Source organism: Sus scrofa, chromosome 9 (assembly GCF_054392235.1).
Source record: "Sus scrofa isolate SSC_HxYL_T2T_F1_AM1 chromosome 9, Sscrofa_HxYL_maternal_Yorkshire_Landrace_v2.0, whole genome shotgun sequence".
NCBI classification, from domain to species: Eukaryota; Metazoa; Chordata; class Mammalia; order Artiodactyla; family Suidae; genus Sus; species Sus scrofa.
Genome location: NC_139391.1, coordinates 135,638,118 through 135,657,785, shown reverse-complemented (window position 1 = coordinate 135,657,785; position 19,668 = coordinate 135,638,118). Strand labels below are relative to the sequence as shown.

General features: G+C 48.2%; 1 protein-coding gene across 8 annotated transcripts in view; it reads right to left on the bottom strand.

Moving 5' to 3' along the window:
• Positions 1-19,668, bottom strand: part of LOC102164427 (uncharacterized) — a 219,616-nt gene that overhangs the window by 63,714 nt on the left and 136,234 nt on the right. For 4 of the 8 annotated variants that reach the window (XR_014816565.1, XR_002336035.2, XR_014816564.1 and 1 more), the window contains exon 2: positions 15,739-15,807. The exons of 3 other annotated variants lie outside the window; for them this stretch is intronic. Coding sequence is in view for 1 of the 5 variants with exons in the window: in XM_084978079.1 (XP_084834205.1) it covers positions 15,532-15,692 (161 nt within the window). In the remaining 4 variants the exon portion in view is untranslated. One more of the 8 variants, XM_084978079.1, reaches the window with a different exon arrangement.

Here is a 19,668-nt window from a genome sequence, read left to right as displayed (position 1 = left end):
GGCCACTCCTGCACTGTGTTACCCGACACACTCAACCAGCACTCCAAGGAGGTACTCTTATCTGTGGCTGGCAGGGGTGGAAACTGAGGCTGGGCCAGTTTGGGTGACTTCCCTGAGGCCACCCCCAGGGGCACGACAGAGCCAAACACAGCCGCTTCCAGGGGAAGCCCAGGATCAAGGACCAGCTGCCAGCAGGGAGGTTCCGGATGGGGCTGAGTATTTCTGTCACTGCATTCTTCCCAGGTGGCTCACTCTTAGGATGCTGGACAGCTGCCAAGGAGGTGTGACCGAGGAGACAGAGAGGGCTTCCTCGGAGGGTGCAGGGAGGCCACCGAGCTGTCATTCACCGAGTCCCTGCTGCGTGCCCCCCACGCCAACACTGTGCATTGTTCATGCACACCCACGCCTGCGAGCCAGGCCTAGTGCAGTGCCACTTCCCAGAGGAAAAGGAAGCACCGGGGCTCAGGTCAAGGGCCCAGTGCCTCCCATCAGTGTGGCATGAAGTTTGGCCAGAGCAGTCTGATCGGAAACCACATCCAGGTGAGATGACCTCAACCCACCACCAGGGGCAGAACTGGCAGACCCTGCGTTCCTTTAGGAGCCTCCAGGCCTCTCCCTAAGTGCACGCAGTGTGTGTGTGTGTGTGTGTGTGTGTGTGTGTGTGTAATCTCCCTCAGCTTCCGTGCATCCTAGGGGGGCAGGGGTAGAGCGGCACAAGCCCAGGCGGGGCAGAGCTACCTCTGTGTGTCTGCCGTGGAGCTGGACTGCATTAAAGGGGAAGGCGGTCCTGCAGCCCACAGGTCCTGCATCTCTCCCTGCATTAAACTGTCCCCACCCCACCCTATGAGGATGGGCACAAGCTCCCAGGGAGTTTTGCCTCATTCTCCTTGACATCTCCATCACCTAGAACAATGCCTGGCCCTTAACAGACACTTGTTGACTGACGGACAGACTGAACGATGATGGTCTGACCGACAAAACCCAGTCAGGCCCAGGGGTACACAGAAGCCAGCGTGGCAGGGATTTGCCGGGCCACTGAAGGGTGAGGGGCCCACAGGGACCCCAAGCAGCTGCTGTGTGAGGAGCTGAGATGGGTGGCACCGGCAGGCTAGACAGAAGGAACACGAGGAGAACTCTAGAAGGCACAGGTTCAAACTGGTTGAGGGCCACTGCCAACGAGAGAGGCCCGCAGGCTGGCCAGGGTGTCACAGTCTGGGAGTTCAAGGCTGCCCAGCCTAGTGCGGAGCCTGTGTCATGCAATGTCGAGGCCACAGAGCTGCCTCTGACGTGGAGAGTGCAGCCCAAGAAGGAGCTATGGGTGATGGAAATCACTGGGCTGGGAGGTCGAGAGCTGGGCTGCAATGACCCCCTCTCTGTTGGCAGTGTCTTCCCTCCTAACTGGTGCCCCTGAGACTGTCCCTCTGTCTGTCCATCACAGCTTTGCTGTCTGTGACCAGAGATGGCATCTCCCTCACAGGACTGCTGTGGATGCCAGAGCCTAGAACTTATGAGCGCCCTGGGCCCCCACCCTGCCCCCATCACAGCCGAAGGCACCAACCCCGCCACATCCCTCCGAGCTCCTCGAGTGGGGACCTTCCAGCTCAGAGCACGGCGCCTCTCCAGGCCCAGTCCCCCACCTCCGCCCTCCACACCCCGGTCCTTCCAGCCCCAGAAGCCCAGCCTCCCTGTGGAGCAGTCCTGACACAGAAAAAGAACTCATTAGCACAACCACCAGTTCAATTCTCTCCACTCACTTCTCTGTGGAAACAATTTGCTGGCGCCCAGAGGTAGGGCTGCTCCCACAGCCTCCAGGCCCAGGGCAATGAGGGTTGGGGAACTGCAGAATCCCGAGCTAATTAAGTGGAAGCTTCGCTCTGGGGGAACAGGCTCGCATCCCTGCTGCTCTGAACACATCCCACTGAACAGATGCGACCTCTGGAAAATGTGGAGAAGGCACGGAGGGAGGTGAACGGCAAAGCCGATTAGAGGGCTTCAAAACGAGGTGGATGCGGGATGAAAGGTTAAGGCAACAGAAGCGCTAGCCTCAAGGAAAGAGGACCAGGGCAGGCAATTTAACCATCCCCTCTTCTGCGTAAAAGGAGACTCCCCCTTGGTCTGTTCCCTCCTCTAAGCCTGTGTAGTCTGGTCCTCAGTCCCCGCATCTCATCCATCTCATCCCCGCTCTATTTACTTGTCAATTCATTTTGACATTTAGGGAGCATCTCCTTTGTGCTAGACACGTTGCCAGAGTCTGGAGATGAAAACACCGAGCCTCTGCCTGGAAGGTCAATCGGGAGAAGTGGGTCCATGACCCCCAACTACTAACACTATGGCCTGGAGGACTAGAGGACTACAGGTCTTGTCTCAGGTCTCAGAGAGAAGGACGAGAGTTGGGGGGACAGGAGTTCATGAACAAAGTGGGCCCTCGGCCCCGTCTGGGCATCGGGGGGCTTCCTGCAGGAAGTGACACCCAAGTGCAATCCTGAAGAATGACCAGGTGAGCCGGCAAGGACAGCTGGGAGGGCATTCCAGGGGGCGGGTCGCAGCCAGAGCAAAGGCCCAGGACGTCAAATGCCGAGGGAATACAGGCAGCTGCAAACTGCTGGGCTTTACTGAAGTAAAGCGCAGAGACTGGTGCGGTGAGGGGTATGGCCACGGGGACACACAGGACCCAGCTCCCAAAGCCCTGACCCTGTGGTAGGGAACTGGGCTTTATCTGGATGCAGCGCTTCCTGAAGGGTTCAGAATAACAGTTACACGCAGTATTAAGAGATGTCCCCCCCACCCCCAAATAAAAGGTGCTTCTTGGTCAAATAAGTTGAGTGACATTGCATTACACTAGGGGTTCTCAAGGGAAGGGTGATTTGCAAAAGGGACTATTTGGCCATGTCTGGTGATGTTTTTGTTGCCCTGACTTGGGGAGGGGTGCTGCTGGCATCTGCTAGCCACACTCCAATGCACAAGACAGCCAGACAGAAAACTCAGCCCCCACCTGGCCCCACCCTGGGGCTCCCACAGCCCCTGCACAGGCCCCGCCAGACCTCTCAGTACTGTCATGGTCTGTTTGCTGGTTGCTTCCCCCCCAAGTCCCCTCTTGGGACTGTGCAGGTCTCAGCAGCTGGGTTCAGGTGTCAGTTTTGGGGGAAGGAGGGGGAGGAATACAGAAGAGAACGTCCTGGCAGGGCTGGGTTGAGGGGGTTGTGCTGAGAGAATCTGGCTCTGGGGGTCGCAGGTGATTCCAGGGGGTCTTTCTATCCTAGCAGCCCTCACTGGCTATAGCTGGGGGGTGTGGGAATCAGACTCAGCCCTGAGGAGCTGGCCAGACCAGAGTCAGGGACCTGCTCCGCTGTGCACTGTGTGGGCCCTGGAAAGAGCAACCCCTGGGCAGCTTCCTCTCGCCTGTTTTAATTTTCCCCATAGTATCCTCTAATGTCGCTATATGTGATAGACATACCTTTGCCTTTTTAGGGCCACACCCGCGGCATACGGAAGCTCCCAGGCTAGGAGTCCAGTCAGAGCGGCAGCTGCCAGCCTACATCACACAGATCACAGCGACGCTAGATCCAGGTCGTGTCTGTGACACGCAGCTCAGGGCAATGCCAGATCCTTAACCCTCTGAGCGGGCCAGGGAATTGAACCCACATCCTCATGGATACCAGTCAGATTTGCTACTGCTGGAACCCAAACATAGCCTTTTTTTTTTTTTTTTTTTAATCTTTTCTAGGGCTGCCCCCTGGGGGTTCCCAGGCTAGGGGTCTAATCAGAGCTGTAGCCACCAGCCTATGCCAGAGCCACAGCAGCATGGGATCCGAGCCACATCTGTGACATACACCGCAGCTCACGGCAATGCCGGATCCTTAACCCGATGAGCAAGGCCAGGGATTGAACCCGCAATCTCATAGTTCCTAGTCAGATTAACTGAGCCATGACGGGAACTCCGCCAACACAGCTATTTTTAAGTTTATTTGCCTGTCTCCTCTCCTCATTCCGCTTTCCACTGCAGAAGGTCAGCCTCACAAGGCGGGACTTTTCATCTGTATTGCTCACTGCTTTATTCCCAGGGTCTAGAATAGTGCCAGGCACATAGCACGGGCTCCCTTAAAATGTGCTAAAGCAGCAAATGCTGAATGTACAGACCTGAGCGCCTGGGAGCCGGGGCCAAGTTCTACCACACATGCTCCTTCCCTCCTCTGCACTGGCAAACAGGGGACGCCTCAGGGAGCCTCCCGCCTAAACCAGGCAGCATCTGCTCATTGTCCAGATGATTCCAAAGCCGCTTTGGGGAAGATGCGGAAACATCACCTGCACACCCCGGATCCTCCCTGATGGACTAAGCTGCTAGCTGAGGGGGAGGGAGCAGCTAGGATGATGCAAAAGGCCAGGCGGGCTGGCAGCCAAATGAAACTGTAGCCAGGTGACAGGACAGCGGCACGGACAAAGGCCTCACTGCCTCCTGGAACCACTGCCAAGCATTGGGACACTCAGGGCTAATCGCATCTGAGTGCGGTGCTGCAGGGGAGGGCCCACATGCTGGCAGGGCTTCCGTCACTGCCTGCTTGCTGGAGGAAGCCCATTTGTCACCACGTGAGGCCAACAGGGTGCTCCCAATTACATACAGGGAGCGAGGCCCAAAGCAGGGAGCGCAAGTGCCTCCTGGTCCAAAGGCAAGAAAATAAAAATCCGAGGGTAGAAGCAGGAGCCCGGGTCTAGCCGGGGTTGCCAGGGAATCTATGTTCATGGGGGTGGGGACCTGTTAACCCCCAAGGCTGCAGCCCATGGGATTTTTGCTAACCGTCGGCTCGTGGCCTGGGCTCTGGGCAACAAGACTGTTAGAAACCTGGGTTCGAATCCCAGCTGACCCTCCACACTGGGGGTTCCAGGCTGCAGAAGAACTGTCCTTTTGAGCTTTGTGGCCTCAAACAAGTCCTTCATAAAAAGTGCATTGGGGTGAAGGGAGGGTTTGTCTGCTCTGCTAACCTAACAGTTTACTGGGAGTATAAAAGACGGCCGAGGAAGGGCCCTGGCAACCACAAAGCACGGAGTAGAGGTAGGCACGAAGGGGTTGCCAGTGTGCCCTTTCAGGCAGCGGGCTGTGCAATAGGGAACAAAGGCAGTTAGGGGTGGCCTTTGGTTATCTGAAACCAACTGGCTTTCATGGCACATCTCTCATCTCCAGAAGTTGTGATTTTTTAGAATCACATTTAAAGCCCATTAATGGACAACCTCATGGAAGCCCAGAGACACACAATTCATTTGGGTTATTCTGAATAATTCCTTTAGGCAGATACACTTATATTCAGCTCACAGTCCCATGGCAGTTCTCCATTTGTTAAAACTCATACAAATGGAATCCTTAAATAACACCAAAACTTAGGTATTACCATGCTCATTTGATAGGACATAATACTAAGAGGCTCAGAGAGCTTGGATGAGTCACACAGCCGGTTTGTATCAGAGAAAGGCTTTGGGTCCAGGCCTCTGATTAGAGGTTAGATTCGTGTCAACTGTATAGATGTGACTCTCCTTCCAGAGTCCCCGCCTCCCCTTCTTTATTGGGGTCTTTGGTTTGGGGCCCACTTTGGCTGTTTGCACTGCTTAACCGGTTTATTGGGAGACTAAAAGGCAGCCATGGAAGGGCCCTGACAAACCTAAGCAGAACTGTCCTTTCGAAGAGGGCAGTCTGGAGGAGAGAGCTCCCCGTGGGAGGAGCTAATGTTCCCAGAGCTGAGCAATGGCCACTTCCCCAGCAGGTGCCACCCCACTGGGGCCTGAGCATGGTAGGGCAGCTCACAAGGTGTGCAGCTCGCCTGCCCTGAGGCCCTGCCATCCCTGGCAAGGCAGACACGACTGTCCCAGACTCCGGAGTGGCATGAGAAGGGGGTTTCAGTAGATCTCCTTGATATGAGACGAAGGACATCCTCTCTCCTTAAAATCGGTGCAGTTCACTTACTTCCCTGTGGAGAGCTTGTATTTGGGTTGGAATGCTGAGAGTAAAGCAGAGGCAAGAAAACTTTCATTTATAATAAAGGTGAAAGTGGGAGGTTCCCATTGTGGCTCAGTGGTAATGAGCCTGACTAGTATCCGTGAGGATGCGGGTTCGATCCCTGGCCTCACTCAGTGGGTGAAGGACCCAGCATTGCTGTGAGAGGTGGTATAGGTCACAGATGCAGCTCGGATCCCGTGTTGCTGTGGTGTAGGCCAGTGGCTGCAGCTCTGGCTCAACCCCTGGCCTCAGAACCTCTATATGCTGCAGGTGCAGCCCTAAAAAGCAAAAAAAAAAAAAAAAAAAAGATGAAAGTGCTCTCATATTTTTAAATGACACTTCATATATTACCAATCAAGTTTGCATCCATTAGCAATTTAACTTCTACAACAGCACTATGAGAATAGCTATAACCTGTGAGGTATTATTATTCCCATCCTAAAATTGGGGGAAACTGAGGTTTAAAAGTGCCCAGATGACTTGTCCAAGGTCATAAGTCTGGAACAGAGACCTGGTTCTTCGATCTAAAAGTTCAGGGCTTCACAGATGACAACTTTTTTTCTTTTCTTCTTCTTTTTTTTTTTTTTTTACTTTCCACAGGTGAGAAGTTAATGAACAGTAAATTCAAAGGTTGATTAAAGGACTTGTAAAGGGAATCCCCTTAAATTCCTGGTAGCATCACTACTTTTCTCTGCAAATCATAAAATCAGGCTAATGGTGTCTAGTCAGCCCTCATCAGAATATAATCCAATATCATAGCAAATGATGTATGGAGACAGAAGGTATGTATTAAGAGACTCACTGGTGGTTGCTCGAGGCTAGGTGCATGGGCACTGCCTTTCCAGGCCTGGAGGGTTGCTTCAATGAGCATTTCTTTCTTGCCACAGCTGGCAGTGGCTTGATGTGGGATCTCAGTTCCCAGACCAGGGAATGAACCTGGGCCACAGCAGTGAAACTGCCAAGTCCTAACCACTAGAACACCAGGGAACTCCCTTTTTTGGGGGGAGGTTTAAGGCTGCACCTGAGGCATATGAGAGTTCTCAGTCTAGAGGTAGAATTCAAGCTGCAGCTATCAGCCTATGCCACAGTCACAGCAATGTGGGATCTGACCCAGTCTGTAACCTACACCACAGTTGATGGCAACACTGGATCCTTAATCCACTGAGGAGAGCCAGGGATCAAACCCACGTCCTCATGGATTCTAGTAGGGTTCGTTACCACTGAGCCACAAGGGCAACTCCCACCCTTTCTTTTTTTTCTTTTTTTTAAAGAAAAAGGACCCTGACTTTTGAAATGTGGCAAATGGATCAAGGTAGAGCAAGACTTAGAAGGCAGATTTGCAGCCACGTGGATGGACCTAGAGATTATCGTATTAAGTGAAGTAAGTCAGAAAGAGAAAGACAAATGCCATATGAGAGAACGCAGAAATAAACCCAGACACCTATGGTCAATTAATCTTCGACAAAGGACAGAAGAATATAAAAAGGGGAACAAGACAGTCTTTTCAGCAAGTGATGCTGGGAAAACTGGACAGGTGCATGTAAATCAATGAAGCTAGAACACCCCCTCACACCATGCACAAAAATTAATTCAAAATGGCTTAAAGACTTAAACATAAGACAAGACACCATCAAATTCCTAGAAGAGAACACAGGCAAAACATTCTGACATCAACTGCACAAATGTTTTCTTAGGTCAGTCTCCCAAGGCAACAGAAACAAAAACAAAAATAAACTATGATGGAGGATAATGTGAGAAAAGAATGTGTATGTGTGTGTGTGTGTGTGTGTGTGTGTGTGTGTGTGTGTGTGTATATACATATATATATAAAACTGGGTCACTTTACTGTACAGCAGAAATTGACAGAACAAATAAATCAACTATAATAGAAAAAATAAAAATCTAAAAAAATATCATATGATATCACTTACGTGTAGAATCTAAAATGTGACTAATCAAACTTAAAACCTTTTGCACAGCAAAGGAAACCATAAAAAATAAAAACAAAAAGACAACCCATGGAATGGGAGAGAATAGTTTCAAATGATGCAACTGACAAGGGCTTAATCTCTAAAATATACATACAACTTATACTACTCGACAGCAAAAAAACCAACAACCCAATTAAAAAATGGGCAGAAGACCTAAACAGACATTTCTCCAAAGAAGATGTACAGATGGCCAACAGGCACAGATGAAAAAATGCTCAACATCACTAATTATTAGAGAAATGCAAATCAAAATTACTACGAGGTGCCACCTCACACCAGTCAGAATGGCCATCATTAACAAGTCAACATGGAGTTCCTGTCGTGGCTCAGTGGTTAACGAATCCAACTAGGAACCATGAGGTTGAGGGTTTGATCCCTGGCCTTGCTCAGTGGGTTAAGGATCCGGCATTGCCGTGAGCTGTGGTGTAGGTTGCAGACTCAGCTCGGATCCCGCATTGCTGTGGCTCTGGCGTAGGCCGGTGGCTACTGCTCCGATTAGACCCCCATGGCAACCTCCATATGCCGCGGGAGCAGCCCTAGAAAAGGCAAAAAAAAAAAAAAAAAAAAAAAAAGACAAAACAAACAAACAAACAAACAAAAAACAAGTCAACAAATAACAAATGCTGGAGAGGGTGTGGAGAAAAGGGAACCCTCTTACACTGTTGCTGGGAATGTAAATTGATATAACCACTACGGAAAATGGTATTGAGGTAACTCAGAAAACTAAATATAGAACCACCATATGATCAGGCAATCCCACTCCTGGGCATATATCTGGACAAAACTTTCATTCAAAAAGATACATGCACCCCTATTGTTCACTGCAGCACTATTCACAATAGCCAAGACATGGAAACAACTTAAATGTCCATCGATGGAGGAATGGATTAAGATCTGGCACATTAACACAATGAAATACTACGCAGCCATAACAAAGAACAAAACAATGCCATTTGCAGCAATATGGATGGAATTAGAAACTCTCATACTAAGTGAGGTAAGTCAGAAAGAGAAAGACAAATACCATATGATTTCACAAATCTTGAATCTAACATACAGCATAAATGAGCCTTCCTCATGCACCTGGAGAAGAGAAACAAACTCATGGACCTGGAGAACAGACTTGTGGTTGCCAAGAGGGAGCAGGAGGGAGTGGGATAGACTGGAAGTTTGGAGTTAGTAGGTGCAAACTATTGCATTTGGAGTGGATAAGCAGTGAGATCCTGCTGTATAGCACAGGAACTATATCTAGTCACTTGTGATGGAACATGATGGAGGATAATATGAGATAAAGAATGTATGTGTATGTATAACTGGGTCACACTGCTGTACAGCAGAAATTGACAGAACAAATAAATCAACTGTAATAGAAAAAATAAAAACCTAAAAAATACCATATGATATCACTTATGCATAGAATCTAAAATATGACACAAATGAACTTCAATGCCAAATAGAAACAGACTCACAGACATAGGAAAGAGACCTGTGATTGCCACGGAGGAGTGGGATGGACTTGGAGTTTGGGATTAGCAGATGCAAACTATTATATCAGCATGGATAAACAACAAGATCCGACTGTAGAGCACAGGGAACTATATTCACTCTCCTGTGATAAACCCTAATGGAAAAGAAAATGAAAAGCATATATGTATAAGAATACGTATAGCTGAATCATGTTGTGGTCAGCAGAAACTAACACCGTAAATCAACTATACTTCAATAAAATCAATGTAAAAACAATAGAAGGCAGGAGCCTGGATGTCAGGATGTAGCGGAAACTTGGGGATGAGGTGGTGGGGCTGAACCAAGGAGGCGGCTGTGGGAATGGAGAACAGCAGAGAGATCTGAGAGCTTAGGAGGAGAAGGGCAGGATTCAGTGGCCACAGTTGTGCTGGCATGGGAGTGGGGAAAACGGAGTCAAGATAAGAGTGCTAAGGAACCTGGCTTGGAAACCTGGGCGAATCCCAACCAAGATGTAGAAATCTTGGCGAGGAGTTCAGCCGAGAGGAAGGAAATACTGAGTTATTTCCAGAAATTGTTCTACACATAGGCTTTGTTCTGGGAATCTTAATTATACGTATAGCTGTAGGTATACATAGAAACAGAAACATTTTTTTTCCATTAATGTGACAATATCTGCCCATGTTATTACAGACTCTTCATAAGCATTATTTTTAATAAGGGGAAAACTGTAAATAAATATGCAAACTGTCAGAGAAAATGAATCAGATGTGACCAATGAAGAGGGTATTTCATACACTATACACGTACAAGAGCAAGTCAGCTGGTCAGCGGGCCCATCAACAGCATCTTCAGAGCATCTTCTGGGAGGGGCCTGTTCTTGGCGCCATGAGTGATACAGAGAACACATGAAGAGCCTATGGTTGTACCCAGGAGACTCAGGAGTCCCAGCACTGGCCAGGTGTGGCCTTGGTCACAGGCAGACAGCCTAAAAAGGGGCAAGGGACCCAGAGGGAAGTCTTGGCCTCTTGGAATGGGGAAGGATCAGGGGAAGATCTGCCAAGAGCTGTGACTCTGAAGGGCGTCAAAAGAAAACTTCCCCAGCCAGCTGGGAAGAGAAAATGCTCCTGTGCCTTTGAAAGTATTTCGTCATCTCAAAAGCTGAATGCAAACTTAAGGGACTATTATGATCCACATTCAAAACCATCAATTTAAAACCGATGGAAGATTTCCTCACCTATAAAGCCACAGGGGTGGAAAGGAGACTTTTTACTACACTCCCCTTTGTACTTTTTGAATAATAATTTTTTTTTTTTTTGTCTTTTGTCTTTTTGTTGTTGTTGTTGTTGTTGCTATTTCTTGGGCCGCTCCCGCGGCATATGGAGGTTCCCAGGCTAGGGGTCCAACCGGAGCTGTAGCCACCGGCCTACGCCAGAGCCACAGCAACGCGGGATCCGAGCCGCGTCTGCAACCTACACCACAACTCACGGCAACGCCGGATCGTTAACCCACTGAGCAAGGGCAGGGACCGAACCCGCAACCTCATGGTTCCTAGTCGGATTCGTTAACCACTGCGCCACGACGGGAACTCCTGAATAATAATTTTTAAAAATTCTTTTTTTTTTTTTTTTTTGGTCTTTTTGCCTTTTCTAGGGCCGCTTCCCGCGGCATATGGAGGTTCCCAGGTTAGGGGTCTAATCAGAGCTCTAGCCACCAGCCTACGCCAGAGCCACAGCAACAAGGGATCCGAGCTGACTCTGCAACCTACACCACAGCTCACGGCGATGCCGGATCCTTAACCCACTGAGCAAGGCCAGGGATCAAACCCATAACCTCATGGTTCCTAGTCATATTCGTTAACCACTGCGCCACAAAGGGAACTCCTAAAAATTCTTTAAATGTATACAAATCAATTCTCTCTTATTCACTAACAGTAGTGAGAAACAAGTCAGGTGCCAGGATTTTTTGAGTTGTCCAGAAAGAAATCATAAAGAGAAGGCAATACTGCATCTCGCAGTGACTTCATTCATTCAAAAAAAAAATGATGTCTATGCCTAGAGTGACAGTACATGATCACATATTGAGGTAAAAGAAAATGAGCCAGAGTAGCTATGGGGGAAGGGGCCTGGCATCAATGTATAGGACTTGGATTCCAGTTGGGCTAAACTTCTTGGTGCCTCAGTTTTTTCATCTGTACCATGAAGGATCATTACAAAACTCCATTGAGATAACCTTCATTAAGGCAGCTCACACTCAATGACCTGCAACTCTGTACATGTCTGTTTGTTGAGTCTTAGAAATACCAACTCTGGCGTAGGCCAGTGGCTACAGCTCCGATTCAACCCCTAGCCTGGGAACCTCCATATGCCGTGGGAGCGGCCCAAGAAATAGCAACAATAACAACAACAACAACAACAACAAAAAAGACAAAAAAAAAAAAGAAATACCAACTTTCACATGTATCCACAGAACTGCTTTTGACTACAAATAACAGAAAAACTTGACTATAATGCCTGAGATAAATGAGGGCTTTTTTCCCTCACTATATAACAAGAAGTCTCTGGAAATAAGCAGTCAGGGCTAGGACAGGATAGGTGACCAAAGACCAAGTTTGTCTAGGAACATTGCTGTTTTAGCATCAAAAGTCCTGCATCTCTAGATACCCCTGAGTCCCAAACAAGCCAGGCACTTGGTTAGGTTAGCAATAACGGTCATCAGAGATGCCATCAAGAAGCACAGTATTTTATTCTTTTTCAGTGGCCATTCTGACTGCTGCATGTTGCCTCGTGGTTACAAAATGGCTCTTGTACCTCCAGAAATCATGTCTGCATTCCAGGTAAGAAGAAAAGGGAAGGGCAAAAGGATCAAAGAAGGATCTTAGAGAAGTGTGCTTCTTCTTCCAGAAAGAAAACTTTCCTTAAAGACATATCTTATTGGCCAGAACTGTTTTACACACCACCCGCAGCTGTAAGAATAGCTGGGAAAAATTAATATGCATTTTGTTTCCAAGCCTTCAGTAGAAGAAAACGAGGGGAGAAGGTCATGAAAGGCTTTTGGGTGGCCGATCCCCAGTGTTTGCCTCCCTCCCTCCCCTCCCTCTTTATTTTCCCCAGCCAATGTCAAGACCAGGCTGTGAGACACGCATTGTGCTAGGGTCTGCCAAAGGCCGAAAGACGAATGAGACACAAACCCCACACCCAGTAAGGAGACACAGTCTGGCACAGGCTGACTTAAGACAGAGGGGACTAGTCAGAAGAGAGCCACGAAAGAGCGGGAAGGGCTGTGCTGGCAAATCTTGCCCAGGATGCATATGGGAATGACAGGGCTGGTGGATCAGCCAGGTAACAACAAATATGAGGTGCTTTCCAAGTAAGGATAAACCCAGGGGTGTGAGGGTGGAGTTTGGCCACAAGAAAGCTCCGGGAGGAAGAGCCAGTGGGTGTGAGAAGAAGGAATGTGCCTCAGGTCATTGCCACAGCAGTAGGAAGCTGTTCTGAAACAGCGTGTGCCTAGGAGGAACCTGAGTGGCCTTGGAGTACACCCAGCAAAGAGGGTACGAATGCTCGTGGAGGCAAGTCACCTCAAGTACATGAGATTCCAAACCTGCCCTTGCGAAAGAGGAAACCAAATTTATATCCTCTGTCTGAGGATCCTGCTGGGTGCCCACACTCACATCTTACTCTTGTTTCCTACCCTTTTGGTCTCTGGAGCCACCCCTTCTTTCTTCCCAGCTCCTCTGCTTCCCTGGGTCATTGCTGGATTCGTCTCCAGGCCTGGACCCGGCCAGCCTCTGAGCCAGGCAGTGCTTAGGAAGCAGCCTCCATTGCCAACTAGAGCTGGTGCCTGATGCCAGCGACCTGCCCAGGTTCCTGGGCGAGTGGCAGCATGTCCCACCTCGCCTGCTGGTGCCGACCTGGGTCACAGTACAGTCCTGCCTTAATCTGCTCTCAGGCTGCCACTGAGCCGTGGGAGGGGAGCCGTAACTGTCCTTCACGTACTTTCCATTATGTCACAGAAACACGGGAAAACAGCCCTGCAAGGTGGGGAAAGAGCCCCAGGTAGCCAGGGAAGGGGTGAGGCCAGAGAGGGCAGGTAAACTGCCCGGGATCACGCAGCTGCTCAGTGGTAGAAGTTTCAAACCTGGGTTGGATTCCAAGGCTCCTGCTTTCCCCACCGGCACCATTTCTCTACACACAGCCAAGCTCTCTCCCCAGGCCCCTTTCCTGAAAACCTGTCTGTGCCCAGAGCCCTGGCCCCGAGGGCATGCTCTGATGGAAGGTCTTGGTCACCAGAGACCGTGATGAAGTTTCATTTATTCCTCCACTCGACACAGACTTACTGAGTATCCCTTGTACGTCAGGCACTGTGCTGGGCTGTTGTGTTGTTTTCTGGTTGCCTGAATCTGCCCGTAGCTGGGCCCGCTGGCTCCAAGAATCACTGACCGCCAGAATTTACTCTGTCCTCAGGGCACCATGCAGAGCTGCCTGTGGCCAGCTCAGACCAGCCCCGGGGGCACAGCCTCTTCTATTTCCCCCGTGCATTAATGTCCCCTCTGGTCTTGCTTCTTTTCCTTTTCTGTGAGATCTGTTTGCAGTCTGGGCCTGGCATGGTCATATCTGAACCTGTTCCAGGTATGCCAACTCACTAGTCACTGCTGTCATCAAAGTAAGGCCATCAGAGGATGGGAAAGATGTGAAACTGCCCTAAATCCACCTGATTCTTGAAAAACGATATGGTGGAAATGGAGATTAAAGGGGAATATATTTTGTGGGGGAGGAGCTTCCAATAATCACCCTCTCCCCTGGGGGAGAGGGAGTCCTAGGCAGATGCTATGGAGTGGTAAAATGACCACCACATGTTTTATAAATATGTCATTTTCTGTGGCTGCATAAGATTCCATTATATCGGTGTGCCACTATTTGTTTAACCTATACTTTTGGCTCCCCTTCCATTCCTGCCTTTCATTTTGTCCTATACAAGTAATACTGAGATGAACATCTTTGTACATAAATAGTTGTGCCCACAAGCTGCTTTTTCCTCGGCGGGATTCTGGGGGACAGATCACGTTGGTACAGTCCGTCTCTCTTTCAGAAAGAAGCAACAGGGGAGCTATTAGTCACCACCAGGCTTCCTGACCAGGGGTTTTGGGGGTACCCAAAGGGGGAGACACCAAAGCAGGGGGGCATAGGGACCCCACAGCTTCACTTATGGTTTTTCTCTCAATGACCTCTGCTTCATTACCCCAAACTCTTTAGTTCAGAAATCTGCTGACACCAGCTCAAGCAAACAAAACCAGTGCAGATAAAAATGCTGGGCAACGGAAGTTTCCATGATGGCTCAGTGGTAACCAGCCTGACTAGTATCCATGAGGATTTGGGTTCAATCCCTGGCCTCACTCGGTGGGTTAAGGATCCGGGGTTGCCGTGGCTGTGGCGTGGGCCTAGCTGTAGCTCTGATTCAACACCCATTCTGGGAACTTCCACATGCCGCAGGTATGGCCCTAAAAAGCGAAAGAAAGGAAGAAAAAAAAAAAAAAAAAAAAGGCTGGGCAAGAACTTAGCCAGTGCTCAGAGAGGGCCTGGGAAAGAGGAGTCCTTCCACCTCTCCTCTCCCCAGCAGTCCCCAAGGGCAGTGGGTCTCAAACTTGAAAGTGTACCAGAATCCTCTGACTGCTGGCAAGCCCACCCCCAAGTTTCTGGCTGAGCAGGTCTGCGGCAGAACTGAGAACCTGCATTTCTCACGCCTTGCCAGGGGATGCGGGTGCTGCTGGCCCCGGGAGCACGCTTTGAGAACCTCTGCTGGAGCCCAACATGAGGGCTGGGGGCTGGGCGACACCCTCCAAGACGGCTACCACACGCTGCTTTCTGGGGGAATCCTGCCTTCTCAGCGTGATCCTGCCCAGCAGCAACAAGGCAAGACGTTACCACCTCCTGTCGGAAAGAATCCTCCCCCAAGAAACACCCGAGAGCAGGGCCAGATCACTACGGCCTTTCCCTGAGGTTCTCTCTCCCTCCGGGCCTTTTTCTGCAAACGGACTCAGCCTCTTCCAAGGAAGTTCTCTCATAGCCAGACTTCCTTCCCTTTGGCGGACACCTGAGTGCTGGACTGTGGTTAAGGTGGTCTCTCCCTCTCAGGCCACTTGCTCCAAAGGGCTCCTCTGTTCCCGCACTGGTCGAGCAGGGATTGCTGGGGAAATCTGAGGCTGGAGCCGTCCACAGGATGTGGCTGCGTGTGGTGAGGCAGGGCCCACCCATGGCATTGGAGGCGCATCAGACAGAGGCAGCCAACAGGGGAACTCACCGTCCACTGTGATGGCACAGAGGAGCTCACACTCTGGTGAAAGCAGTGAAGGGACCTTCACGAAAGTTCCTATAAAATTACAAAAGAAGAACCAACCTTTATTGTGTGTGCTCCTACTTGTGTGGGCCCCAAATGTGTTATGCTACTACCTTATCATCTGACTTAACCCTTCCTTCAATCCCATGAATGCAGAGATGGGTACCATTATCCCTAGCATACAGATGGAGCAATCGAGGCACAGAAAGCCTGGGTTACTTGCGTATGCTCTTAACCACTACTTTTAGCTGCTTTGGGGAGAAGCTAGAAAACCAAAAAAAGGGTGGAGGAAAGAAAACTAACACATATTTTCTTTTACTCCATCATCATATTAACACTCTATAAAATTATCCTCATTTTATAGGTGATGAGATGGAAGCTTGGTTAAGAAGTTTCCCAAGGTCACACAGCTGGTAAGGGATGCCCCAGGCATGGAGCCCAGGTTAGTAGCCCCCAAGGCCCAAACTCCTTCCACTCGAACACCCCGCCTCCAGAACGGGATTAATTGTTAAGTGGGGAAGGGAGAAGCTTCAGTGGGGCTGGCATCTGAACTAACTAGTCAAGTAAGGGTTCAGTGCACAGAGATGGGCAGGCCATGAACTAACTCTTGGGGCTTGAAAATGCATGGCCCATCTGTCCATAAAAAAAGGGCACATAATGGCACATCCTTTTAACAGACTTCTAACTAGACAATAAAATTTCAGATCTGGGGAGTTCCTGTCATGGCTCAGTGGAAACGAATCTGACTAGGATCCATGAGGATGCAGGTTCGATCCCTGGCCTCACTCAGTGGGTTAGGGATCCGACGTTGCTGTGAGCTGTGGTGGAGGCTGGCAGCTACCGCTCCAATTTGACCCCTAGCCTGGGAACTTCCATATGCCATGGGTGCGGCCCTAAAAAGAAAAAAAAAAATTAAATTAAAAAAATAAAATATCAAATCTGAATATTCTAACATGCAAAAAAGATTACAAAATAAATATGCATTGAAAACTCAGGATATAAAACTAGTTACAGTAAGATTCCAATGCAGTATATCTATTTCTATACCTCAATTTCTACCTCTTCTTTATATAGAGAGATAACAGCCTGGAAAATATACTTCACCACATTAGACTTTTCAGGAGAGTAGGATTATGAGTGATTTTTATTTTATTTTTTACTTTTCTAGGTGTTTTTCAAACACAATGATCTTGTGATACTGTCAGAGCCATTAAAATAAATATTATTTGTTTACACAGATGCAACGGCACAGATTCTTCCCCGACACCATCACGGAAGGAGAGGATAAAATTCCTTATCCCATTCTGACCCTCTTCCTCTCCTGTCTTCCTACCTCACAAGTTGATTTTCCAAGACTTTTCATTCGTGAGCTCCTGGTATTTAATTCACCTGTTCAAAAACAGTTTTTGTGTGAGGGTGGGAGAGACGGCGTTCGACGGCATCTGTTTGAAGGCCTAGGGAGGGCCCTAATTTAGCCACACCTGGAAGCCCTGGTTTTCTAGAGCTTTTCTCATCTAACCAGACTGTGGTGTGGATTCCCCTGGAATCCTCAGCAGACCTCTGAGCTTAAGACCATTAAAACTCATCTTGCTGTTTCTACCTCCCTTTGCTTTAAATTATTGCCTGTGCAAAAAACAAACACTCAAACTCAAGGTGAAGTTTCTAAGATCTTTAAAAGGTTTTCAAAAATCAAACCAACCTGGAACTTAGTGATGTATAATGACAAAGTTGACTCCATGTATCTTTCTTTCTATGATTTTATTCTGGTACAGTTCCATTTGTATTTGGAACAGTTTGATACATATACTAAAGTGTTAAAGAATTCTAGAGCTAAATGAAAAAAAAAAATCATGTACAAAAAATGGCTGCCAAAGATTGAAACAAAGTAGATTCAATTTAAAAACTAGTCCTTGGAAAAAAAAAAAAAGAAAAATAATTCTATGTATCATTGTAAGGCAAACATTTGGATAACTAATAGAAATTTCACTTAAACAAACAAACAAACAAAAAAACTAGTCCTTGGGTTGACTTAAGAATTCAAACATTTTTTCCCCCTAGATTTAAAAAGCACCTCTGCCCCTCCTCTCTGCATCATTTTTTTTTTAAAGGTCTTGAGTTCCATTTTCAAAATAAGTTCTATATTTTTAAGGGTGACACATACCACATAACCAGAAACTGCCCTTGGCTTGGAAAATCTCCCAGTTCTCATAAACATGCAATCACTAGTTCCTTTCAGGATGATGAATACTATTGATTGGCTCCGTTCAGCTTGTGACCCAGCAGTAGATTAGACATTGGCTATAAAACATCTCCTTATGAATTTTTCATTGGCTTGTGTGTCTGGAGAGCTGGGCAGCTGCCTCCCCAGTGCTCATTCTCTCGGCTTGCCCTCCCTCCTCTCTGTATCCCAGAGCTATGAGGCCATTCTGCAGCGCCGCATTATTGGATCAGAGCAGTTAACTGTATAGTCTGATTTTCTGAGTCAAATCCAATTTCTTTTTCAGGTACTGCAGGCTTACGAGTAGTCATGTGCTTTTTGTTTTGCGATGGCATCACAGGATTACTAGCAGAGGCAGTAAACTGAAGTCATTTCCCATTAACCGTATTCCTCATGATACTAAGAGAATGTGTCACTCTGAACTTGCATCCTGGAGCATTTTTCAGGAGAAAGAGTGCTTTCAGCAGAAAAAAAAAAAAAAAAAAAAAAAAAAAAGGCTGACAAAGAGGCAAACTCTTGAGAAACACTGTGTCAGGCACTTTCCAGTACCTTAGCTCCTGATTCTCCTAACAACCCAGAGAAAGGAGGGATGTTATTCCCTCTTCTACACTGGTGGTAACTGAGAATCTGAGAAATACGGTAATCTCTACTTGTTGAGGATTTATCAAGCTCCCACTGAAACAGGTGGAAAGGTGAAACCCAGGGACTCTAGACTTGATCAGATGGACAGAGCAAACCCAAGAGTCACCTTCTTCTAAGAGAACAGGGAAGGCTTCACTCAGAGCAAACTGTCTCCTGCTACGTCTCCCTTGATTCTTATGTTCTAGATCTGGATAAACTGAAAGATTCAAATTCTGATGTCTAGAAATAAGGCTTTAGTCCCATTAACACTTACATCCAGGTGAAACTGAATTAGTGTAAGCTTTAAGCACCAACCTGAGGGAGGAAACACCACCAGGTCAGAATGCAGCCCGGCCCAGGGAGGTTGCTGAGGCAGGGTTGGGAGTGCGGGGGTATTAGCTGCAGGTGTGTCTACCAGCCTTCTCTCTCGTGCATGGCCCTCTCCTTGGCCTCGCTTTCTCTGCAAAGCACGGAGAGCCTGTGAGAAATCTGTAATTCACAGTGAGTGAGAGCTCTGAGTCCCTACACTGACTATTGCCACATAGTTTGTGGTATGCTTAAGAGGAAGGGGAAAAAAAAAAAAGAATCAGGAAATGCCCCACTGTAAATGAAAGTGAGAATCTTTCCTGGCTTCAGCCTCTGCTAGGGGAATCTAGACTCTGCTCAGGAACAGAGGCTACTTTTTACAAAGTGTATGGTTAGGGGTTCATCTCAGTCACAGTAACCTGAATACCTGAGCCATGAGCCTGTGATTGCCAGAAACAATGATGCCAAAAAGAAATCTTTCTCTGTGTCTGTTTCCAGGGTGCTCATCACCATAGCACAACTGCTTTTTTAAAGCCTTTATTTTTTATTTTATTTATTTATTTATGTATTTATTGGCCGGGCCCCTTATTGGCATGCAGAAACTCCCGGGGCAGGGATCAAACCTGCACCACATCAGCAATCAGAGCTGCTGCAGTGATAGCACCAGTTCCTTAACCCACTGCATCCACCACAAGGGAACTCTGTGCACCACTTGCTTCTGAGTCTTTGACATAAATCGTTGGATTAAA